Genomic DNA, 23245 nt, shown 5'->3' with positions numbered 1-23245 from the left:
AAGCGAGCAGATACCTGGGTGTTAAACATAAGAACATAAGAATGGAGGAACACTGCAGAAGGCCTACTGGCCCATACAAGGCAGGTCCTTACTGATGTGGGTGGCATCCTGGGAGGGGGGCAAGACAGGACAACACTGGGAATCAGACAGACAGTCCCTCGATGACGCACTGACTACCTTGGGTTATCCTGTGTGGCTAACCCTCAGGGGCTAAAAAAAAAAAAACCAACAACTCTTATCTTAATATTATATTATGGTAGACGCTGACAACGACCTTTCTTCTAGGTATATTGGGCTGGTCCCATCCTAGGAGGTATGCTGGCAGCTGTCGTCTACTCTTACATCTTCAGGGCGCACAAGGCCAGGAGCTATGACGTAGAACTTGATGCGTACAGTAAGAGAGCCAACAATGCCTAAGGTACAGACAAGATCGATCACTAGCCGTGTGTGTGTGTGTGTGTGTGTGTGTGTGTGTGTGTGTGTGTGTGTGTGTGTGTGTGTGTGTGTTTGTGTGTGTGTGTGTGTGTGTGTGTGTGTGTGTTTCATTGCAGTGTACAACTAACATGTCACAGTACAGTGCTTCACTAACATTATACTGTGGTACACTATGTGTTGGTCCAGTGTCTTTGATGTATTTGTCTAGTGTCCTTGGTGTATGTATTCGTAATGCTTGTTGTATCCGTACGTAGCAGTCACAATACCATGAAATACGTTTTTGTGACGTCATCTAGTACAAGACATGTCGTCTGACCTGTGTTGTGTTGCCCACTGCCGAGGGAATACACCTGAGTGTGTGTGTGTGTGCGTGTGTGTGTGTGTGTGTGTGTGTGTGTGTGTTTGTGTGTGTGTGTGTGTAAACTATCACAACACACATACTAGTAATATATATGCAAATAAGCCACTGTGAGGGAGATAGAAATAGCTTTCAGCGTTTCTAGTAAAGGTCACGTTCAGGCGAGCCAAGATCCTGCTAACCTTGCTTAATCTACTTTCTGAAGACGGTCTTGTACCGTAAGCGCTAAACGTATTTTCAGTGCCCTCCCCGCGGCTTCTTACATACCTGTGTGCTTAATAGTTACAAGCAGGCGATCTTAGCAATGCAGAATAAGCCACACGGGGATGGAAATTTCTAGCTCTAGATCTTTCGCTCTCTCGTGCGTCGTCAGGAGCTATGCAATGTTCCAAGACGGCAACAGATAGTAGGTGAAATTCTCTGAGGCAAGGCAGAAGGTATCATTCGCAGCCCGTTCATACCTTCTGCCTTGTCTCAGAGAATTTCCCCTCTGTCGCTGTCTTGCAACACTGCATAGCTCCTGACGACGCACGAGAGTGTGAAAGATCTAGAGCCAAAGATTTCCATCTCCATGTGACTTCTTATATACCAGTATATGCTTAATTCGCAGACGGGCAAAATTATTTACGAACATAATCCCTTAGTCCACAGCAGGATTCGAGCCTACACACTCTGCATCAAGGTACGCAGTACTTCAGGTCTGGCTGTGTGGATAAAGTACCGCGTACCTTGATGCAGAGTGTGCAGGTTCGAATCCTGCTGTGAACTGAGAGATAATATTTGTAAATATCAGCATATATGTGTATGAGGGAGGGGATTACATCTCCTGATCCACCAGCCTCTGTGTCTCCACCTTCCTTCCATTCCCTCCTCATCCCTTCCCTTCACATCCAATATTAATGTCACCCTTCCCAACACATGATGCGTAACCCCGTGTAATACCCTGGAGATGTGGTTCGTGTTGCATGTGCATGATACAGCTAGTACCTTCATTACTGGTGCATGAAGTAGGTAGTACCTGCATGCTTATTGCATGACAGTACATAACGTGTATTAAAACTTTCCTGTCTTCTCTTGTTGATCAGGCACTGATCCACGAGGAGGCCTGGTCACAGACCGGGCCGCGGGGGCGTTGACCCCCGGAACTCTCTCCAGGTAAACTCCAGGTATCTGCGTGGAGAAGTGTGCAATATACGGTGTGTTGAACTAAGTGTTCAACACTTAGTTGAACACAATGTTGCATAAGACACTTAATGCAACATTTGGGGAATGTTTATTAAAGAAACGTTTCGCCAGCCAGTGGCTCCTTCAGTCCAATACAGAGAAGAACTGTGGAGGATGAGGAGGAGGAGACTGACGTAATCAGTCCCTCATCAGCCTGGAGTCGATGTATCCGGTACATCAATCTTGGAAATAAAAATCACATCGACTCCAGGTTGCTGAGGGACTGATTACCCCAAACTCCCCCTCATCATCCACAGCTCTTCTCTGTATTGGACGAAACAAGCCACTGGCTGGCGAAACGTTTTCCCAATATCATTCCCTAAATGCTACCCAAGTACCATTGTTCAACTCGTCGCGTTGTCCGTACCAAGTACATGACAACACAGTACCCACACCCTCGCTCACTCGTCAACAAACACAGGAACTCTGATCAACCATAAGAAAGCATGTGACCTCTCAAAGTTAAGACATTACTGCATATTCTCACACGTTCTCTATAGTGTAATGTATCATGTGGGTTATAAGGATACATTGAGGTACCTTATGGGTTATAGGGATACATTGATGTACCTTATGGGTTATAGGGATACATTTAGAATTAGATAATATTGAAGATTAGAGCTCTTATTGGGCACTAAAACACACTAGCTATGTTTGACTAAGTGTGGCGCCATCCTATCAAGGTATCCTATAACCCTGGCGCCATCCTATCAAGGTATCCTATAACCCTGGCGCCATCCCATCAAGGTATCCCTGTATCCCATAACCCTGGCGCCATCCCATCAAGATATCCCTGTATCCCACAACCCTGGCGCCATCCCATCAAGGTATCCCTGTATCCCATAACCCTGGCGCCATCCCATCAAGGTATCCCTGTATCCCATAACCCTGGCGCCATCCCATCAAGGTATCCCTGTATCCCATAACCCTGGCGCCATCCTATCAAGGTATCCCTGTATCCCATATCCCCAGCAGCCTGCACCCCAAGGCACGAGAAAGGAATAGTGCAGAGCACAGCACAAGTATCTAATGCAGCTAAATACCGACACTGAATATCGGAAGTCAATTGGAAGAGGGAATTACAAGTTATCACATGGCGACTAATATCCTAATTCCACAATATTAACAGGAAATTGGCAGACAGACCAGCTTGGGAAGTTTGAAGCCAATCCGAAGAAGTATTTCAAGCCTCAAGGCGCTCAGTTGCATTCTCAAATTCTCGGTACCGAAAGTTTGAACTCGATCGACCGAGGACCTCACGAATTATAGCATGACAATTAATATTTCAAGTTCCAAAATTTATTCAATAAAACTGACACCTAAGTAACCGGGTTAGGTGAGGCGTTCGTAAGTACAAACGAAAATATTGGAAGAGATTCTTGTCAGCCTCTTCAAGGCACCTTCCTCTTAGAGGATACCTAATTACATGTACAGAGACAGGTATGAAGGAACTACAGCAGCTGCTGTGAGTACTAGAGATGTATCGGATATCCGCATCCGCCTAACATCCGCATTTTACTGTAAACAGGCATCCGCAAAATAGGTAAGACATCCTCATACACATCCGCATCCGCGGATATCTAATTTTTCACATCCGATATATCTCTAGTGTGTACTGTATGTGCAAGAGTCAACTTGAAGATGGTATAAAATACTGACAAGCTGATTAAGACACATGTGCAACAGCTGGGTATCTCTATTGCTGAAACGTTTCGCCCACACAGTAGGCTTCTTCAGTCAAATAAATAGTGTAGGGTGAAGGCAGCAGAAGTGACGAGTTAAAGCCGATGTAATCAGTCCATCAATCTTGTAGAAATAGTTGGAGGTGGTCAGTCCCACTATTTCTACAAGATTGATGGACTGATTACATCGGCTTTAACTCGTCACATCTGCTACCTTCACCCTACACTCTGTATTCGACTGAAGAGGCCTACTGTGTGGGCGAAACGTTTCAACACTAAGCTTCACATAAGTGTCCTGCTCCACTTGACGTACGATACTGTAAACCTATTTTATTACACATATAAGCAATCTTACTGCCAGTAGAAGGCTTCGATCAGATGACCGAAAGTTCCAGCTGCGGGTTATCATATAACCCGCATCACGAAACGCCTGTCCTGTTTTCTGACAAATTTTACCTAACCTAACCTAGCCTAACCTAACCTAACCTAACCTAACCTAACCTAGCCTAACCTAACCTAATCTAACCTTACCCTCACCCTATTAACGATACTACACAATATAGCCTAGAATAGTCTAATAATATTTAAACTTGCCTGTTTATGCTGCTGGATGCTGAGCTGTAGCTTCTGTGTCCGGCCAGTGTGTTAGGGTGTATGTACTTACCTAAATGTGGTTGCAGGGATCGAGTCGCCGCTTCGGGTGAAGATAATCTCAGGACCCACTGATCAAAGAGTCACATCTGAAAGATATTTATTTTATAAGCAATGCCGTTATACAGGCACATCAGTTACTTGTTATATGGAAGTAAATACGAGACATGGTTGGTTAATATGGTCTTTGTACGTTGAGTGCTGTAGCGTGAAGTCTAGGAAGTTAATATAGCTTGTACTCTTTGGAGTACTGCTGATGTCTTCACCGCAGTATTTGAATGATGTCACAGGCACTCAAATGAGTCTATGATATTGCTGACAATTATTGAGGGTGATTATGGTGATACAACAGGAGACCACACCGGCCAAGTCTGCTTGGCTAGACTGGGAGGGCTACCGGGTGTGTGTGTGGGTTGTATAATGTTACAATTAGCAATATACAAGTGACAAATGTGCATTCGTGTGTATGATACATGTGTGGTGTGGCTTGCGTGCTACAAGGTACCATTCCCGTGTGTGTAATACCGGCTGTGTTGTGTTGCAGGTGTACTGGGTTGGACCAGTGTGTGGCGGCATCTTAGCAGCTTGTGTTTACCAGTACGCCTGGCGAGCACCATCCCAAGACTACCGCCCACCCACGCCCACCTACGTGAAAGACGACCAGACCACAGCCTTCCTACACCGCCCACAAGTGCCTGAAGTCATCACTGATAGAACCACTTGCATCTAGAACAACTTATCAGACCACCTTTATCCAAGCCACCGCCTGTATGGTCACCCGAATCTGTATTTAAGATCATTTGTATTTAAGCGGCTTACATGACCACCTGTGCCTAAACCATCTACAGAACTACATGTATTTATACCACCTGCAATACCACCTGTTTCTAAGCCACCAGCACACATCTTTGTCACCTAGATGATACCTAATTAATCATTTAGTGTTGTGTAGATTCCCTTGTATCTTCGGTGCGCAGAAACAACTGTAAACTTTGCTTCTCAGAATCACATACCTCTTACCTGGGCAGAATAATATACATCTTTGGCTCTATCCTACACATTTTAGCTGGTGAAAATCATACACATTTCAGCTGTGCAGTTAACACAGACTCTGTACTCATCTTACCGTAGAGGTGGTATAAACCTTGGTAATAAATACCGACAAGTTGGTTTAGAAAGACACGTAAGCAAACACTATGACATATTTATTAGAAAACGTTTCGGTCCTGGGACCTTGATCACTTGATCACCTTGATCAAGGTCCCAGGACCGAAACGTTTTCTAATAAATATGTCATAGTGTTTGCTTACGTGTCTTTCTAAACCACCGTAGAGATATACTCGTAGGTCACCTTCCCACACTCTGGTTCTCACCTGAGTTCTAGGGAAGCCTCTTAATACGAGTTATACCCTACGTTGTACGCCTGTGGGAGAACCAGCCAGTGTTCCAGCCAGGAACACCTAGGCTTGAGCTAGACAACTGCCTAAGAAACCAAACATGCAATATATGCATAAAAGGTCACTTGACAGCCGAAAACTCGGAAGAAAGCGTCTTTGACAGCTGACAAATACCTTATCTTCCAGCAATAGGTGTTTACAATTTAATCACACGTGTCCGAGGCCGCTATGTGTGAAAGTCTAATGTCTTGTGGCTTTATCCAAGACATTATGATTTCTGGTCACTCAAGAAGCTGCAGTTCTGCCCAGACATCGCTGCTGACGACGTGGAAGACGATCAAGACATTTAAAACCTACCCACCTGATATACTGAATAGCAAAGATTCAACCCAGAGGTATTAGCATGAGCAAGTATTTGCCAGTCACAAGATAAAAACGTTAGAATCCTATCGCTGCCACCACTAGCTAACGTGACAGGTCAGGATCCCATCGCTGCCACCACTAGCTAAGGAAACACGTCAGGATACCATCGCTGCCACCACTATCTACCAACTCTTGCTGCATTCAGCACATGAGTGACGCACACACACACACACACACACGCTCACAAGAGCTACATACACCTCTAGACCTCAGTTCGACCTGACCTACCTTAAGCCAGTCTAGGTTAAGACACTTTACGTTTAATATAAGATTCGACCCATCGACCGTTAACACAAAGAGGAGAGTTACGTATATACTACAAAGAATACACCAAATCTTTATTTATAAGTCTGAATTAAGTAGCAACCAAAAGATAAGTCACTGTAGGAGGTTATAATGTTTAAGGTCATTTATAAACCACTTCACTATTTAAATAGTTATACATACAATTAAGGTTTGATTATACAAGTCCCAGCCCCTCACATGTATAATGTATAATAATAAGTGTATTTTAGGCATCAGTTTAAACTTGTGTATTTCGTCAAATCATACATATTATGTAGCGTCTAAGCGTATCCATTATATGTAATCATGCACACTGTACAAAAAAGTAATCATACATAACATTATGCAAAGGACAATCATACACACTATACAGTGGAATCGTACGTAGTGCATAATGTGTACCGTGATATACACCATACATAATACAACTATACACACAGACTACAGTGACACATGTCACATACAATGTAATCATACACAGTGTAGGAAATTGAACACATTCACTTCCTGGTGTTCACAGAGTGAACACACCCAGTCCTCACAAAGTGAACACCCCTCACGCGGGTAGTTCACTCAGGACGTTCAAGCATCTGTTGACAAGTTCTAATATTCGTGTACAGGTTGAACAGTGTTCACTCCCTGTTCTTCTTCTCCCCCTCCCCCGCAGCTTAGAGAATGTTTTGAACACGTGTGTACAAAGTGAACACTGCGTTCAGCGGAGTGTAGTTCATCGTCCTAACTCAAGGGTCACGTACAAAGTCATGTTCTAACCAAAAAAATTAATATTATCAAGGAATTATTATTACTATTATTAGAATTATTATTAGTATTATGCCTGTAATTATTACTATCTTTACTCATTAATATAATAATGGAATTATTACTGTTATCACAATCGTAAATAGTATTTTAATGTAATTATTATTATTACTGTGTACTGTAAGTATTATTTTCAAAAAATTATTATTATTTTTGTAATTATTACTATTGCAATTATTTTTGTAACTATTACTATTACAATTATTATTTCCATGGAATTATCATTACTGTTATTAGTATTGTTTATAATTACTATATATGCAATTGTGGATAATTATTATTTTGTAATTATTACTGTTACAATTATAATTATCACTGAATTATTAGTGTTATCTTTGTAATTATCACAATTATAATCACTGGATTATCTTGGAAATTAATACTATTACAATTATAACCGTCATTGAATTATTAGTGTTATCTTTGTAATTATAATTATCATTGAATTATTAGTTTTACCTTTGTAATCATAATTATCATTGCATTATTAGTGTTACCTTTGTAATTATTATATTTATCACTGAATTATCTTGGAAATTAATACTGTTACAATTATAATTATCACTGAATTATTATTATCATCATCTTGGTAATATTCCTTCGTAAAGTTCGTTATAGCATCTTCAGAGTTACCAACGAAATTAACATAATACGATATCACACCGTGATAACGAAGTTCAACCTGCGTTATTCAGTCGTTCTGATAACGTAAAGGTTCGGTTATCGAGTCGTGATATCCGGCTCGCTTAACGTTCGGAAGTTTGAGAATGTCCGAAAACCGGGTCCGGATGGTGTTAGCGACGTCCACTCAGGCTGTTCGGGTAACTTTTGATGATATCCGGCTGCAGTGTTCGGATAACTCTACATATCCGGCTGCAGTGTTCGGATAACTCTACATATCCGACTGCAGTGTTCGGATAACTCTACATATCCGACTGCAGTGTTCGGATAACTACATATCCGGCTGCAGTGTTCGGATAACTCTACATATCCGGCTGCAGTGTTCGGATAACTCTACATATCCGGCTGAAGTGTTCGGATAACTCTTCATATCCGGCTGCAGTGTTCGGATAACTCTTCATATCCGGCTGCAGTGTTCGGATAACTCTTCATATCCGGCTGCAGTGTTCGGATAACTCTACATATCCGGCTGCAGTGTTCGGATAACTCTACATATCCGGCTGCAGTGGTCGGATAACTCTACATATCCGACTGCAGTGTTCGGATAACTCTACATATCCGGCTGTAATGTTCGGATAACTCTACATATCCGGCTTCAGTGTTCGGATAACTCTTCATATCCGGCTGCGGTGTTCGGATAGGTTTTATGTTATGTTCCAATAGTGTACAATATTCTGGCACACTATCCGAATGCTTCGGTGATATCTGGACTCCGGCTTCGGCTTAACTTTCATGATAACATGCTGAAGTGTTCGTATTTCATGACAGCATTCGGATACAGCGTTCGGATGTCTCAAAGAGCGCTGTGTTCGGATGAACGACGTCACCCCAAGTGTCCAACTGGTGCCTTATGTGTCTGTGTCCCGTGTGTTCGGATACATTAGTGTCCCGTGTGTTCGGATACATTAGTGTCCCGTATGTTCGGATACATTACTGTGTCCCGTGTGTTCGGATACATTATTGTATGTTGTGTGTGTTCGGATACATTACTGTGTTTGGTGTGTTTGGATACAATACTGGGTGTTTGGTGTGTTGTTCGGATACATTACTGTGTTTGTGTTCGGATATCTTTCTGCGTTCGGACACACAACCGTGTGTTCGGATACATTACTGTGTCCCGTGTGTTCGGATATATCTGCGCGAGCGTTCCATGTGCTTGGAACAAAGCTTTGTACAGAGTTCTAATACGTCACCGTGTGTGTGTGTGTACTCGCCTATTTGTGGTTGCAGGGGTCGAGTCACAGCTCCTGGCCCGTGTGTGTGTGTGTGTGTGTGTGTGCTCACCTATTTGTGGTTGCAAGGGTCGAGTCACAGCTCCTGGCCCCTGGCTCCAGTGTGTGTGTGTGTGTGTCTGTGTGTACTCACCTGTTTGTGGTTGCAAGGGTCGAGTCACAGCTCCTGGCCCCTGGCTCCAGTGTGTGTGTGTGTTGTACTGAGGGTGAGCGCTATAGCCGCGCGTGTGAGTGTACACAAGACGTGTTGGAGGCTCGATCCTCCGTGTTACTGAGCACCAGACATAACTTACGCCACTCCTCTCTCTCTCTCTCTCTCTCTCTCTCTCTCTCTCTCTCTCTCTCTCTCTCTCTCTCTCTCTCACTCTCTCTCTATTATCTCACACACTCTCTCTCTCACACACTCTCTCTATCTCACACTCTCTCTATCTCACACTCTCTCTCACACTCTCACTCTATTATCTCACACACACACACTCTCTCTCTCTCTCTCTCACACACACACACTCTCTCTCTCTCTATTATCTCACACACTCTCTCTCTCACACACTCTCTCTATCTCACACTCTCTCTCACACTCTCACTCTATTATCTCACACACACACTCTCTCTCTCTCTCTCTCTCTCTCTCTCTCTCTCACTCTATTATCTCTCTCTCTCTCTCTCTCTCTCTCACTCTATTATCTCACACTCGCTTCCTTCACTTCCTCACAGTTGTAAATCGTAAAAAAAAATGGATACCAATTAACTGTTTTAAAAAGTATAATAATAATAATAATAATTATTATTATTATTATGCTAAAAAATGTCAATGGGTAGTTTTTTTTTTCAATAAAAAAAAATAATAATAAAAATCAAGTATTGAAAAAATATTTTTTTTAAATAAAAATATTAAAAATCAATAAAAAAATAATTTTTTTTGATAAAAATTCAATTAAAAATATATATAATATAAAAATAATTCAATAAAAAAATAAAAATCAATAAAAAAAATTTAGGCTCAGTTTGTGTGGATTTTTGACACCATGTGTACATGGTTATGTACACATGGTTATGTACACATGGTTATGTACACATGGTTATGTGCACATGGTTATGTACACATGGTTATATACACATGGTTATATACACATGGTTATGTACACATGGTTATGTACACATGGTTATGTACACATGGTTATGTACACATGGTTATGTACACATGGTTATGTACACATGGTTATGTACACATGGTTATGTACACATGGTTATGTACACATGGTTATGCACACATGGTTATGTACACATGGTTATGTACACATGGTTATGTACACATGGTTATGTACACATGGTTATGTACACATGGTTATGTACACATGGTTATATACACACACTGTGTGTGGACCACAGCCGTGTACACACTATGTGTATAGACCACAGACGTGTACACACTGTGTGTGTAGACCACAGACGTGTACACACTGTGTGTGTAGACCACAGACGTGTACACACTGTGTGTGTAGACCACAGACGTGTACACACAGCTGTGTGTGTAGACCACAGACGTGTACACACTATGTGTGTAGACCACAGACGTGTACACACTGTGTGTGTAGACCACAGACGTGTACACACTGTGTGTGTAGACCACAGACGTGTACACACTGTGTGTGTAGACCACAGACGTGTACACACTGTGTGTGTAGACCACAGACGTGTACACACTGTGTGTGTAGACCACAGACGTGTACACACTGTGTGTGTAGACCACAGACGTGTACACACTGTGTGTGTAGACCACAGACGTGTACACACAGCTGTGTGTGTAGACCACAGACGTGTACACATGTGTGTAGACCACAGACGTGTACACACTGTGTGTGTAGACCACAGACGTGTACACACTGTGTGTGTAGACCACAGACGTGTACACACTGTGTGTGTAGACCACAGACGTGTACACACAGCTGTGTGTGTAGACCACAGACGTGTACACATTATGTGTGTAGACCACAGACGTGTACACACTGTGTGTGTAGACCACAGACGTGTACACACTGTGTGTGTAGACCACAGACGTGTACACACAGCTGTGTGTGTAGACCACAGACGTGTACACACTATGTGTGTAGACCACAGACGTGTACACACTGTGTGTGTAGACCACAGACGTGTACACTGTGTGTGTAGACCACAGACGTGTACACACTGTGTGTGTAGACCACAGACGTGTACACACAGCTGTGTGTGTAGACCACAGACGTGTACACATTATGTGTGTAGACCACAGACGTGTACACACAGCTGTGTGTGTAGACCACAGACGTGTACACACTATGTGTGTAGACCACAGACGTGTACACACTGTGTGTGTAGACCACAGACGTGTACACACTGTGTGTGTAGACCACAGACGTGTACACACTGTGTGTGTAGACCACAGACGTGTACACACAGCTGTGTGTGTAGACCACAGACGTGTACACACAGCTGTGTGTGTAGACCACAGACGTGTACACACAGCTGTGTGTGTAGACCACAGACGTGTACACACAGCTGTGTGTGTAGACCACAGACGTGTACACACTGTGTGTGTAGACCACAGACGTGTACACACTATGTGTGTAGACCACAGACGTGTACACACAGCTGTGTGTGTAGACCACAGACGTGTACACATTATGTGTGTAGACCACAGACGTGTACACACAGCTGTGTGTGTAGACCACAGACGTGTACACACTATGTGTGTAGACCACAGACGTGTACACACTGTGTGTGTAGACCACAGACGTGTACACACTGTGTGTAGACCACAGACGTGTACACACTGTGTGTGTAGACCACAGACGTGTACACACAGCTGTGTGTGTAGACCACAGACGTGTACACACTGTGTGTGTAGACCACAGACGTGTACACACTATGTGTGTAGACCACAGACGTGTACACACAGCTGTGTGTGTAGACCACAGACGTGTACACACAGCTGTGTGTGTAGACCACAGACGTGTACACACTGTGTGTGTAGACCACAGACGTGTACACAGTGTGTGTAGACCACAGACGTGTACACACTGTGTGTGTAGACCACAGACGTGTACACACAGCTGTGTGTAGACCACAGACGTGTACACACAGCTGTGTGTGTAGACCACAGACGTGTACACACAGCTGTGTGTGTAGACCACAGACGTGTACACACTGTGTGTGTAGACCACAGCCGTGTACACAGTGTGTGTGTAGACCACAGCCGTGTACACACAACGTGCACAGTGTTCTGGTGTTGACACAGTGTTCTGGTGTTGACACAGTGTTCTGGTGTTCACACATTGTTCTGGTGTTGACACAGTGTTCTGGTGTTGACACAGTGTTCTGGTGTTGACACAGTGTTCTGGTGTTGACATAGTGTTCTGGTGTTGACACAGTGTTCTGGTGTTCACACAGTGTTCTGGTGTTGACACAGTGTTCTGGTGTTGACACAGTGTTCTGGTGTTGACACAGTGTTCTGGTGTTGACACAGTGTTCTGGTGTTGACACAGTGTTCTGGTGTTGACACAGTGTTCTGGTGTTGACACAGTGTTCTGGTGTTGACACAGTGTTCTGGTGTTCACACAGTGTTCTGGTGTTCACACAGTGTTCTGGTGTTTACACAGTGTTCTGGTGTTGACACAGTGTTCTGGTGTTGACACAGTGTTCTGGTGTTCACACAGTGTTCTGGTGTTGACACAGTGTTCTGGTGTTCACACAGTGTTCTGGTGTTGACATAGTGTTCTGGTGTTCACACAGTGTTCTGGTGTTGACATAGTGTTCTGGTGTTCACACAGTGTTCTGGTGTTGACACAGTGTTCTGGTGTTGACACAGTGTTCTGGTGTTCACAGTGTTCTGTTCACACAGTGTTCTGGTGTTGACACAGTGTTCTGGTGTTCACACAGTGTTCTGGTGTTGACACAGTGTTCTGGTGTTGACAGAGTGTTCTGGTGTTGACACAGTGTTCTGGTGTTGACAGAGTGTTCTGGTGTTGACACAGTGTTCTGGTGTTGACACAGTGTTCTGGTGTTGACAGAGTGTTCTGGTGTTCACACAGTGTTCTCGTGTTCACACAGTGTTCTGGTGTTGACACAGTGTTCTGGTGTTGACACAGTGTTCTGGTGTTGACACAGTGTTCTGGTGTTGACACAGTGTACTGGTGTTGACACTGTTCTGGTGTTGACACAGTGTTCTGGTGTTGACACAGTGTTCTGGTGTTGACACAGTGTTCTGGTGTTGACACAGTGTTCTGGTGTTGACACAGTGTTCTGGTGTTGACACAGTGTTCTGGTGTTGACACAGTGTTCTGGTGTTCGCACAGTGTTCTGGTGTTGACACAGTGTTCTGGTGTTGACACAGCGTTCTGGTGTTCACACAGTGTTCTGGCGTTCACACAGTGTGCTGGTGTTGACACAGTGTTCTGGTGTTCACACAGTGTTCTGGTGTTCACACAGTGTTCTGTTCACACAGTGTTCTGGTGTTCACACAGTGTTCTGGTGTTGACACAGTGTTCTGGTGTTCACACAGTGTTCTGGTGTTCACACAGTGTTCTGGTGTTGACACAGTGTTCTGGTGTTCACACAGTGTTCTGGTGTTGACACAGTGTTCTGGTGTTGACACAGTGTTCTGGTGTTCACACAGTGTTCTGGTGTTCACACAGTGTTCTGGTGTTCACACAGTGTTCTGGTGTTGACACAGTGTTCTGGTGTTGACACAGTGTTCTGGTGTTGACACAGTGTTCTGGTGTTCACACAGTGTTCTGGTGTTCACACAGTGTTCTGGTGTTGACACAGTGTTCTGGTGTTGACACAGTGTTCTGGTGTTCACACAGTGTTCTGGTGTTCACACAGTGTTCTGGTGTTGACTTACGTCGTTCATTTGAACTTTGTGTAATAAAAATAATAAATGATATAAGAAGTGTTTTATTGAGAACCTTATTGACACACACAGCTTTAAGAAGAGGTACGATCAATCTCATGGAGCAGGGAAAGGAGTGGACCTAGTAGCGACCAGCGAACAGGCGGGACCAGGAGCTGTGACTCTACCCTTGCAACCACAAATAAGTGAGTACACACGCACACTTCTCTGTCGACAAGTGCCTTTAACAAATACCAACTACTACACATAGGTAGATAGAGGCAAGGATAGACAGAGACGGACTGTTCGAGAGGCGGGAAACAGGAACACAAGGGCAAAGCTGGAAGGTTAAAACACACAGACCAGTCACATAAATGTTAGGAAGTATTTCTTCAGCCTTAGGCTCCTGCTTCGTATTTTCACTTTTAATTTCTTTCTTTTACATAGCCCCTCAAATTCACCTACTAAACTTTGCAACCTGTGGAGAACATAAATACACAATACCGTGACTGGAACAATACACAAAGTCACACAATGTGACTTTGTCAATGGTCTAAGTCGGACCGAAACGTCGTGGTCAGCTCCTCTCCCCTATGTGCGGGTTATTTGCATTTTACAACTTCTCTTCAGAATCTGCCAAAAAGAATCGCATCATCGGCAAACATCAACAACGACAACTGCCACCCTGTACAAAATTATCTCACCTCTCCCCGACACCCCAGTCATCTCTGCCCTTACAAGCCTTCTACATGTTAAACAACCATTGTTACAACTTACATCACACATCCCAGTCTAAGACTTTTACTGGACAACAACGTCTCTCTCTCCTACATATCCTAACCTGAGCTTCACTATCCTCCAGAACTTTTCACTGCTATTAGTTATCTATATCAACAGTGACTCAACAGATTAACTCCAGGCTGAGGGACTGATTACCTCAAACTCCTCATCTTCAACCTTTCTCTGCATTGGACTGAAGAAGCCACTGGCTGGCGAAACGTTTCCAGAGTAAATGTTCCCTAATATTGCACTAGTGTCTCGCTTATCAAGAAATATTTACCTCCGCTAAGGTTGATGCCGTTATCTAAGGAACCAAGAAGTATAAGTCTTGGCAACACGAGGTTACTCTCAATGTGACAACGTTTCGCTCTCCAGGACGTTTATCAAGGTTATTATCATGGTTAATTACACATCTAACCAGCTCAAAAAACAGTATTAAATTTTTATCCCTACATCTATAGAATGTAAATCTCTACAACTCTCCCCTTTCCCCGAATTAAGCCTGAATGCCTTCCACATCCCTCCCCCAGGTGCTGTATAATCCTCCGGGTTTAGCACTTCCCCCTTAATTATAATAATAATATAATAATACAACTCTCCCCTCTCAAATCTTCATGAAACAGTAAGTGAAATCAAACGTTACGTTGTAGTTGGCCACCTACAACACTGTGTGGACCACCACAACACTGTGTGTACCACTACAACACTGTGTGGACCACTACAACACTGTGTGGACCACTACAACACTGTGTGGACCACTACAACACTGTGTGTACCACTACAACACTGTGTGTACCACTACAACACTGTGTGTACCACTACAACACTGTGTGTACCACTACAACACTGTGTACCACCACAACACTGTGTGTACCACTACAACACTGTGTACCACCACAACACTGTGTGTACCACTACAACACTGTGTACCACCACAACACTGTGTGTACCACTACAACACTGTGTGTACCACTACAACACTGTGTGTACCACTACAACACTGTGTGTACCACTACAACACTGTGTGTACCACCACAACACTGTGTGTACCACTACAACACTGTGTGTACCACTACAACACTGTGTGTACCACTACAACACTGTGTACCACCACAACACTGTGTGTACCACTACAACACTGTGTGTACCACCACAACACTGTGTGTACCACCACAACACTGTGTGTACCACTACAACACTGTGTACCACCACAACACTGTGTGTACCACTACAACACTGTGTGTACCACTACAATACTGTGTGTACCACTACAATACTGTGTGTACCACTACAACACTGTGTGTACCACTACAACACTGTGTGTACCACTACAACACTGTGTGTACCACTACAACACTGTGTGTACCACTACAACACTGTGTGTACCACTACAACACTGTGTGGACCACTACAACACTGTGTGTACCACTACAACACTGTGTGGACCACCACAACACTGTGTGTACCACTACAACACTGTGTGGACCACTACAACACTGTGTGTACCACTACAACACTGTGTGTACCACTACAACACTGTGTGTACCACTACAACACTGTGTGTACCACCACAACACTGTGTGTACCACTACAACACTGTGTGTACCACTACAACACTGTGTGTACCACTACAACACTGTGTGTACCACTACAACACTGTGTGTACCACTACAACACTGTGTGTGTGTACCACTACAACACTGTGTGTACCACTACAACACTGTGTGTACCACTACAACACTGTGTGTACCACTACAACACTGTGTGTACCACTACAACACTGTGTGTACCACTACAACACTGTGTGTACCACTACAACACTGTGTACCACTACAACACTGTGTGTACCACTACAACACTGTGTGTACCACTACAACACTGTGTACCACTACAACACTGTGTGTACCACTACAACACTGTGTGTACCACTACAACACTGTGTGTACCACTACAACACTGTGTGTACCACTACAACACTGTGTGTACCACTACAACACTGTGTGTACCACCACAACACTGTGTGTACCACTACAACAGTGTGTACCACCACAACACTGTGTGTACCACCACAACACTGTGTGTACCACTACAACACTGTGTGTACCCACAACACTGTGTGTACCACCACAACACTGTGTGTACCACCACAACACTGTGTGTACCACCACAACACTGTGTGTACCACCACAACACTGTGTGTACCACTACAACACTGTGTGTACCACTACAACACTGTGTGTACCACTACAACACTGTGTGTACCACCACCACCACAACACTGTGTGTACCACCACAACACTGTGTGTACCACTACAACACTGTGTGTACCACTACAACACTGTGTGTACCACCACAACACTGTGTGTACCACCACAACACTGTGTGTACCACCACAACACTGTGTGTACCACCACAACACTGTGTGTACCACCACAACACTGTGTGTACCACCACAACACTGTGTGTACCACTACAACACTGTGTGTACCACCACAACACTGTGTGTACCACTACAACACTGTGTGTACCACCACAACACTGTGTGTACCACTACAACACTGTGTGTACCTGTGTGTACCTACAACACTGTGTGTCCACAACACCACTACAACACTGTGTGTACCACTACAACACTGTGTGTGTGTGTACCACTACAACACTGTGTGTACCACCACAACACTGTGTGTACCACTACAACACTGTGTGTACCTCCACAACACTGTGTGTACCACTACAACACTGTACCACTACAACACTGTACCACTACAACACTGTACCACTACAACACTGTACCACTACAACACTGTGTGTACCACCACAACACTGTGTGTACCACTACAACACTGTGTGTACCACCACAACACTGTGTGTACCACCACAACACTGTGTGTACCACTACAACACTGTGTGTACCACTACAACACTGTGTGTACCACTACAACACTGTGTGTACCACTACAACACTGTGTGTACCACCACAACACTGTGTGTACCACCACAACACTGTGACACTGTGTGTACCACTACAACACTGTGTGGACCACTACAACACTGTGTGTACCTCCACAACACTGTGTGTACCACCACAACACTGTGTGGACCACCACAACACTGTGTGTACCACCACAACACTGTGTGTACCACTACAACACTGTGTGTACCACCACAACACTGTGTGTACCACCACAACACTGTGTGTACCACCACAACACTGTGTGTACCACCACAACACTGTGTGGACCACTACAACACTGTGTGTACCACCACAACACTGTGTGTACCACCACAACACTGTGTGTACCACTACAACACTGTGTGTACCTCCACAACACTGTGTGTACCACTACAACACTGTGTGTACCACCACAACACTGTGTGGACCACTACAACACTGTGTGTACCTCCACAACACTGTGTGTACCACCACAACACTGTGTGTACCACTACAACACTGTGTGTACCACCACAACACTGTGTGTACCACCACAACACTGTGTGTACCACTACAACACTGTGTGTACCACCACAACACTGTGTGTACCACCACAACACTGTGTGTACCACTACAACACTGTGTGTACCTCCACAACACTGTGTGTACCACTACAACACTGTGTGTACCACCACAACACTGTGTGGACCACCACAACACTGTGTGTACCACCACAACACTGTGTGGACCACCACAACACTGTGTGTACCACCACAACACTGTGTGTACCACCACAACACTGTGTGTACCACTACAACACTGTGTGTACAACACTGTGTGTACCCACAACACACCACTACAACACTGTGTGTACCACTACAACACTGTGTGTACCACTACAACACTGTGTGTACCACCACAACACTGTACCACTACAACACTGTGTGTACCACCACAACACTGTACCACTACAACACTGTGTGTACCACCACAACACTGTGTGTACCACTACAACACTGTGTGTACCACTACAACACTGTGTGTACCACTACAACACTGTGTGTACCACTACAACACTGTGTGTACCACTACAACACTGTGTGTACCACCACAACACTGTGTGTACCACTACAACACTGTGTGTACCACCACAACACTGTGTGTACCACTACAACACTGTGTGTACCACCACAACACTGTGTGTACCACTACAACACTGTGTGTACCTCCACAACACTGTGTGTACCACTACAACACTGTGTGTACCACTACAACACTGTGTGTACCACTACAACACTGTGTGTACCACCACAACACTGTGTGTACCACTACAACACTGTGTGTACCACTACAACACTGTGTGTACCACCACAACACTGTGTGTACCACCACAACACTGTACCACTACAACACTGTGTGTACCACTACAACACTGTACCACTACAACACTGTGTGTACCACCACAACACTGTGTGTACCACTACAACACTGTGTGTACCACTACAACACTGTGTGTACCACCACAACACTGTGTGTACCACTACAACACTGTGTGTACCACTACAACACTGTGTGTACCACTACAACACTGTGTGTACCACTACAACACTGTGTGTACCACTACAACACTGTGTGTACCACTACAACACTGTGTGTACCACCACAACACTGTGTGTACCACTACAACACTGTGTGTACCACCACAACACTGTGTGTACCACCACAACACTGTGTGTACTACACTGTGTGTACCACCAGACTGTGTGTACCACTACAACACTGTGTACCTCCACAACACTGTGTGTACCACTACAACACTGTGTGTACCACTACAACACTGTGTGTACCACCACAACACTGTGTGTACCACTACAACACTGTGTGTACCACTACAACACTGTGTGTACCACTACAACACTGTGTACCACCACAACACTGTGTGTACCACTACAACACTGTGTGGACCACTACAACACTGTGTGTACCACCACAACACTGTGTGTACCACCACAACACTGTGTGTACCACTACAACACTGTGTGGACCACTACAACACTGTGTGGACCACTACAACACTGTGTGTACCACCACAACACTGTGTGTACCACTACAACACTGTGTGTACCACCACAACACTGTGTGGACCACCACAACACTGTGTGTACCACCACAACACTGTGTGTACCACCACAACACTGTGTGTACCACCACAACACTGTGTGTACCACCACAACACTGTGTGTACCACCACAACACTGTGTGTACCACCACAACACTGTGTGTACCACCACAACACTGTGTGTACCACTACAACACTGTGTGTACCACCACAACACTGTGTGTACCACCACAACACTGTGTGTACCACTACAACACTGTGTGTACCACCACAACACTGTGTGTACCACCACAACACTGTGTGTACCACCACAACACTGTGTACCACCACAACACTGTGTACCACCACAACACTGTGTGTACCACCACAACACTGTGTGTACCACCACAACACTGTGTGTACCACCACAACACTGTGTGTACCACCACAACACTGTGTGTACCACCACAACACTGTGTGTACCACCACAACACTGTGTGTACCACCACAACACTGTACCACTACAACACTGTGTGTACCACCACAACACTGTGTGTACCACCACAACACTGTGTGTACCACTACAACACTGTGTGTACCACCACAACACTGTGTGTACTTCCATAACACTGTGTGTACCACCACAACACTGTGTGAACCACCACAACAGTGTGTGGACCTCCATAACACTGTGTGTACCACCACAACACTGTGTGGACCACCACAACACTGTGTGTGTACCTCCACAACACTGTGTGTACCTCCACAACACTGTGTGGACCACCACAACACTGTGTGTACCTCCACAACACTGTGTGTACCACCACAACACTGTGTGTACCACCACAACACTGTGTGTACCACCACAACACTGTGTGGACCACCACAACACTGTGTGGACCACCACAACACTGTGTGGACCACCACAACACTGTGTGGACCACCACAACACTGTGTGTACCACCACAACACTGTGTGTACCACCACAACACTGTGTGTACCACCACAACACTGTGTGTACCACCACAACACTGTGTGTACCTCCACAACACTGTGTGTACCACCACAACACTGTGTGTACCACCACAACACTGTGTGTACCACCACAACACTGTGTGTACCACCACAACACTGTGTGTACCACCACAACACTGTGTGTACCACCACAACACTGTGTGTACCTCCACAACACTGTCATGTCTGTGAACATTATTAATTACATTCCCCTTCCCTGACCACCAAGTTGCTTGTAAACAGCCACTCACCTCCTGTTATGGACGTAATTGTAAGTAGACAGGTGATTGTGACACACACACACACACACACACACACACACACACACACACACACACACACACACACACACACACACACACACACACACACACACACGCCATCCCCAACCCTACCTCAACTGTTCCTGCAGGACGACCAAGAAAGTAACACAACACTAACTAGTGTTAGGAGGAAAGTTAGGTCAGAGTGTAGAAAAGAGTGATGAACTGAAAGAAAGAATAAATAAGGTGACCCCAGACATCATAGCTATCAGAGAGACAAGCTGGCAGAAACTATATCAGATACCATATTTCCAGCAGGATATCAAGTGATAGGGAAAGACAGAAGAGAGGTGGAAGAGTGGCAGTGTTATTCAGAAATCAGTGAGTTCTGAAGAGGTGAACCACTTAATAGTGGAATTAGTTATATAAGGTGACCCAAAGTAATAGTAGCAGTGATATATAACTCGCCGCCTAACAACAGAAGACGGAGACAGGAATATGAAGACAAAGTGATGGTTGAGAACATAGCAACAGTATCAGAGACGGTGAATCTTATGTAACCAACCTGTGGGAGTTCTGTGGCAAAGTAACAAATGTGAGGCAGTTAAGTGATGGCTGAATTGCATTTCTGTGGGCTCAGGGAAAGCGTCGGATAATGTACCCGGGATAAGGGGGCAAAAACTTGAGGTTCAGACAAGAATAACAGGGAACGTATTCTAGTGCGTCAAAGAATTCCTTAGGAGAGGAAAAGAAAGAGTATCACGGAAGAGATGTAAGAATGGGGAAATCTGAAAAGTGGAGATCCGTAGGGATTGGTATTAGGACCAATACTGTTTCTGGTGTAAGTGAATGACGTACCAAATGGGACTGAATGAGATGTACTCTATTTGCCGATGATGTAAAGCTAATGAGGAGAATAAAAACAGATCAAGACAGTTAAAGACTCCAAAAGATCTAGATAAACTGCAGGACTAGTCAAGTAAGTGGCTGCTTGACCTCAACCTCAGTACATGAAAGATTATGAAAACTGGGGAAGGAGCAGGAGGACCGGACACGTAGTAGACTAAGGAAGGGCAGAGGCTGCAGACTTCACTCGGAGAAAGACCTTGGGGTAAGCACACTGCCCAGTATATCGCCAGAGGCTGACGCCAGCTGAATAAAATCTGCAGCCAATGCTCGTCTGGCAAATCTTAGAATAGCCTCCAGGAATTTCAACAGAGAGTCATTCGAACACTTTACATAGCTCATCTTGGAGTACGTAGCACCAGCATGGAACCCACACCTGGGAAAGCACGCCAAGAAACTGGAGAAAATGTACATGTATGCAACGAGGTTTATTCCAGAGCTAAAGGAAACGATCTATGAGGAGGGGTTAACGGAAATAAATCTTAACGATATTGAACGACAGAAGAACGAAGACATGACGATAATATACAAAATATTCAGAGGAATTGATAGGGTAGACAGGGACAGTCTGAGAGGCGAAAAACAAGTGCTCAGGGAAACGGCTGAGAGTTAAAGACACAGATGAGCCACAGGGATGTCAGGGGACAGACACCATACATAGTTTTAAAAGCAGGTACGATAAGGTCCACGAGGATAGGAGTGAATATGGCAAATTGTTATTTGAAAGGAGGGGCCAGGAGCTTTGAATCGACCCCTGCAACCACACACACAACACACACACACACATACACACACACACACACATACACACACACACACACACACACATACACACACACACACACACACACAACACACATTAAACACACACAACACACATTAAACACACACAACACACATTAAACACACACAACACACATTAAACACACACAACACACTAAACACACACAACACACATTAAACACACACAACACACATTAAACACACACAACACACATTAAACACACACAACACACACTAAACACACACAACACACATTAAACACACACAACACATATTAAACACACACAACACACACTAAACACACACAACACACACTAAACACACACAACACACACTAAACACACACAACACACACTAAACACACACAACACACACTAAACACACACAACACACACTAAACACACACAACACACAC

At 44.5% G+C, this 23245-nt stretch overlaps 1 protein-coding gene and 1 long non-coding RNA gene across 3 annotated transcripts in view; one reads left to right on the top strand and one right to left on the bottom strand.

Annotated features, from left to right (window-relative positions):
* Nucleotides 1–9738, top strand: part of LOC128694328 (aquaporin AQPAn.G) — a 93275-nt gene extending 83537 nt beyond the window's left edge. Inside the window, exons 5-6 of one of the 2 annotated variants that reach the window (XM_053784424.2) lie at nt 286–418; nt 4895–9738. In XM_053784424.2, the coding sequence (XP_053640399.2) occupies nt 286–417 (132 nt within the window). In that variant the 3' untranslated portion in view covers nt 418; nt 4895–9738. The remainder of the gene's footprint in view (nt 1–285; nt 419–4894) is intronic. The other variant, XM_053784423.2, reaches the window with a different exon arrangement.
* The window catches only part of LOC138853924 (uncharacterized), a 217418-nt gene that overhangs the window by 153550 nt on the left and 40623 nt on the right, over nt 1–23245 (bottom strand). The window contains exon 2 of the long non-coding RNA XR_011393115.1: nt 4364–4439. This is a non-coding gene — a long non-coding RNA (uncharacterized lncRNA). The remainder of the gene's footprint in view (nt 1–4363; nt 4440–23245) is intronic.

The sequence above is a fragment of the Cherax quadricarinatus genome, chromosome 43, assembly GCF_038502225.1.
Source record: "Cherax quadricarinatus isolate ZL_2023a chromosome 43, ASM3850222v1, whole genome shotgun sequence".
Classification (NCBI taxonomy): domain Eukaryota; kingdom Metazoa; phylum Arthropoda; class Malacostraca; order Decapoda; family Parastacidae; genus Cherax; species Cherax quadricarinatus.
This window is presented reverse-complemented; position numbering and strand designations above follow the sequence as displayed.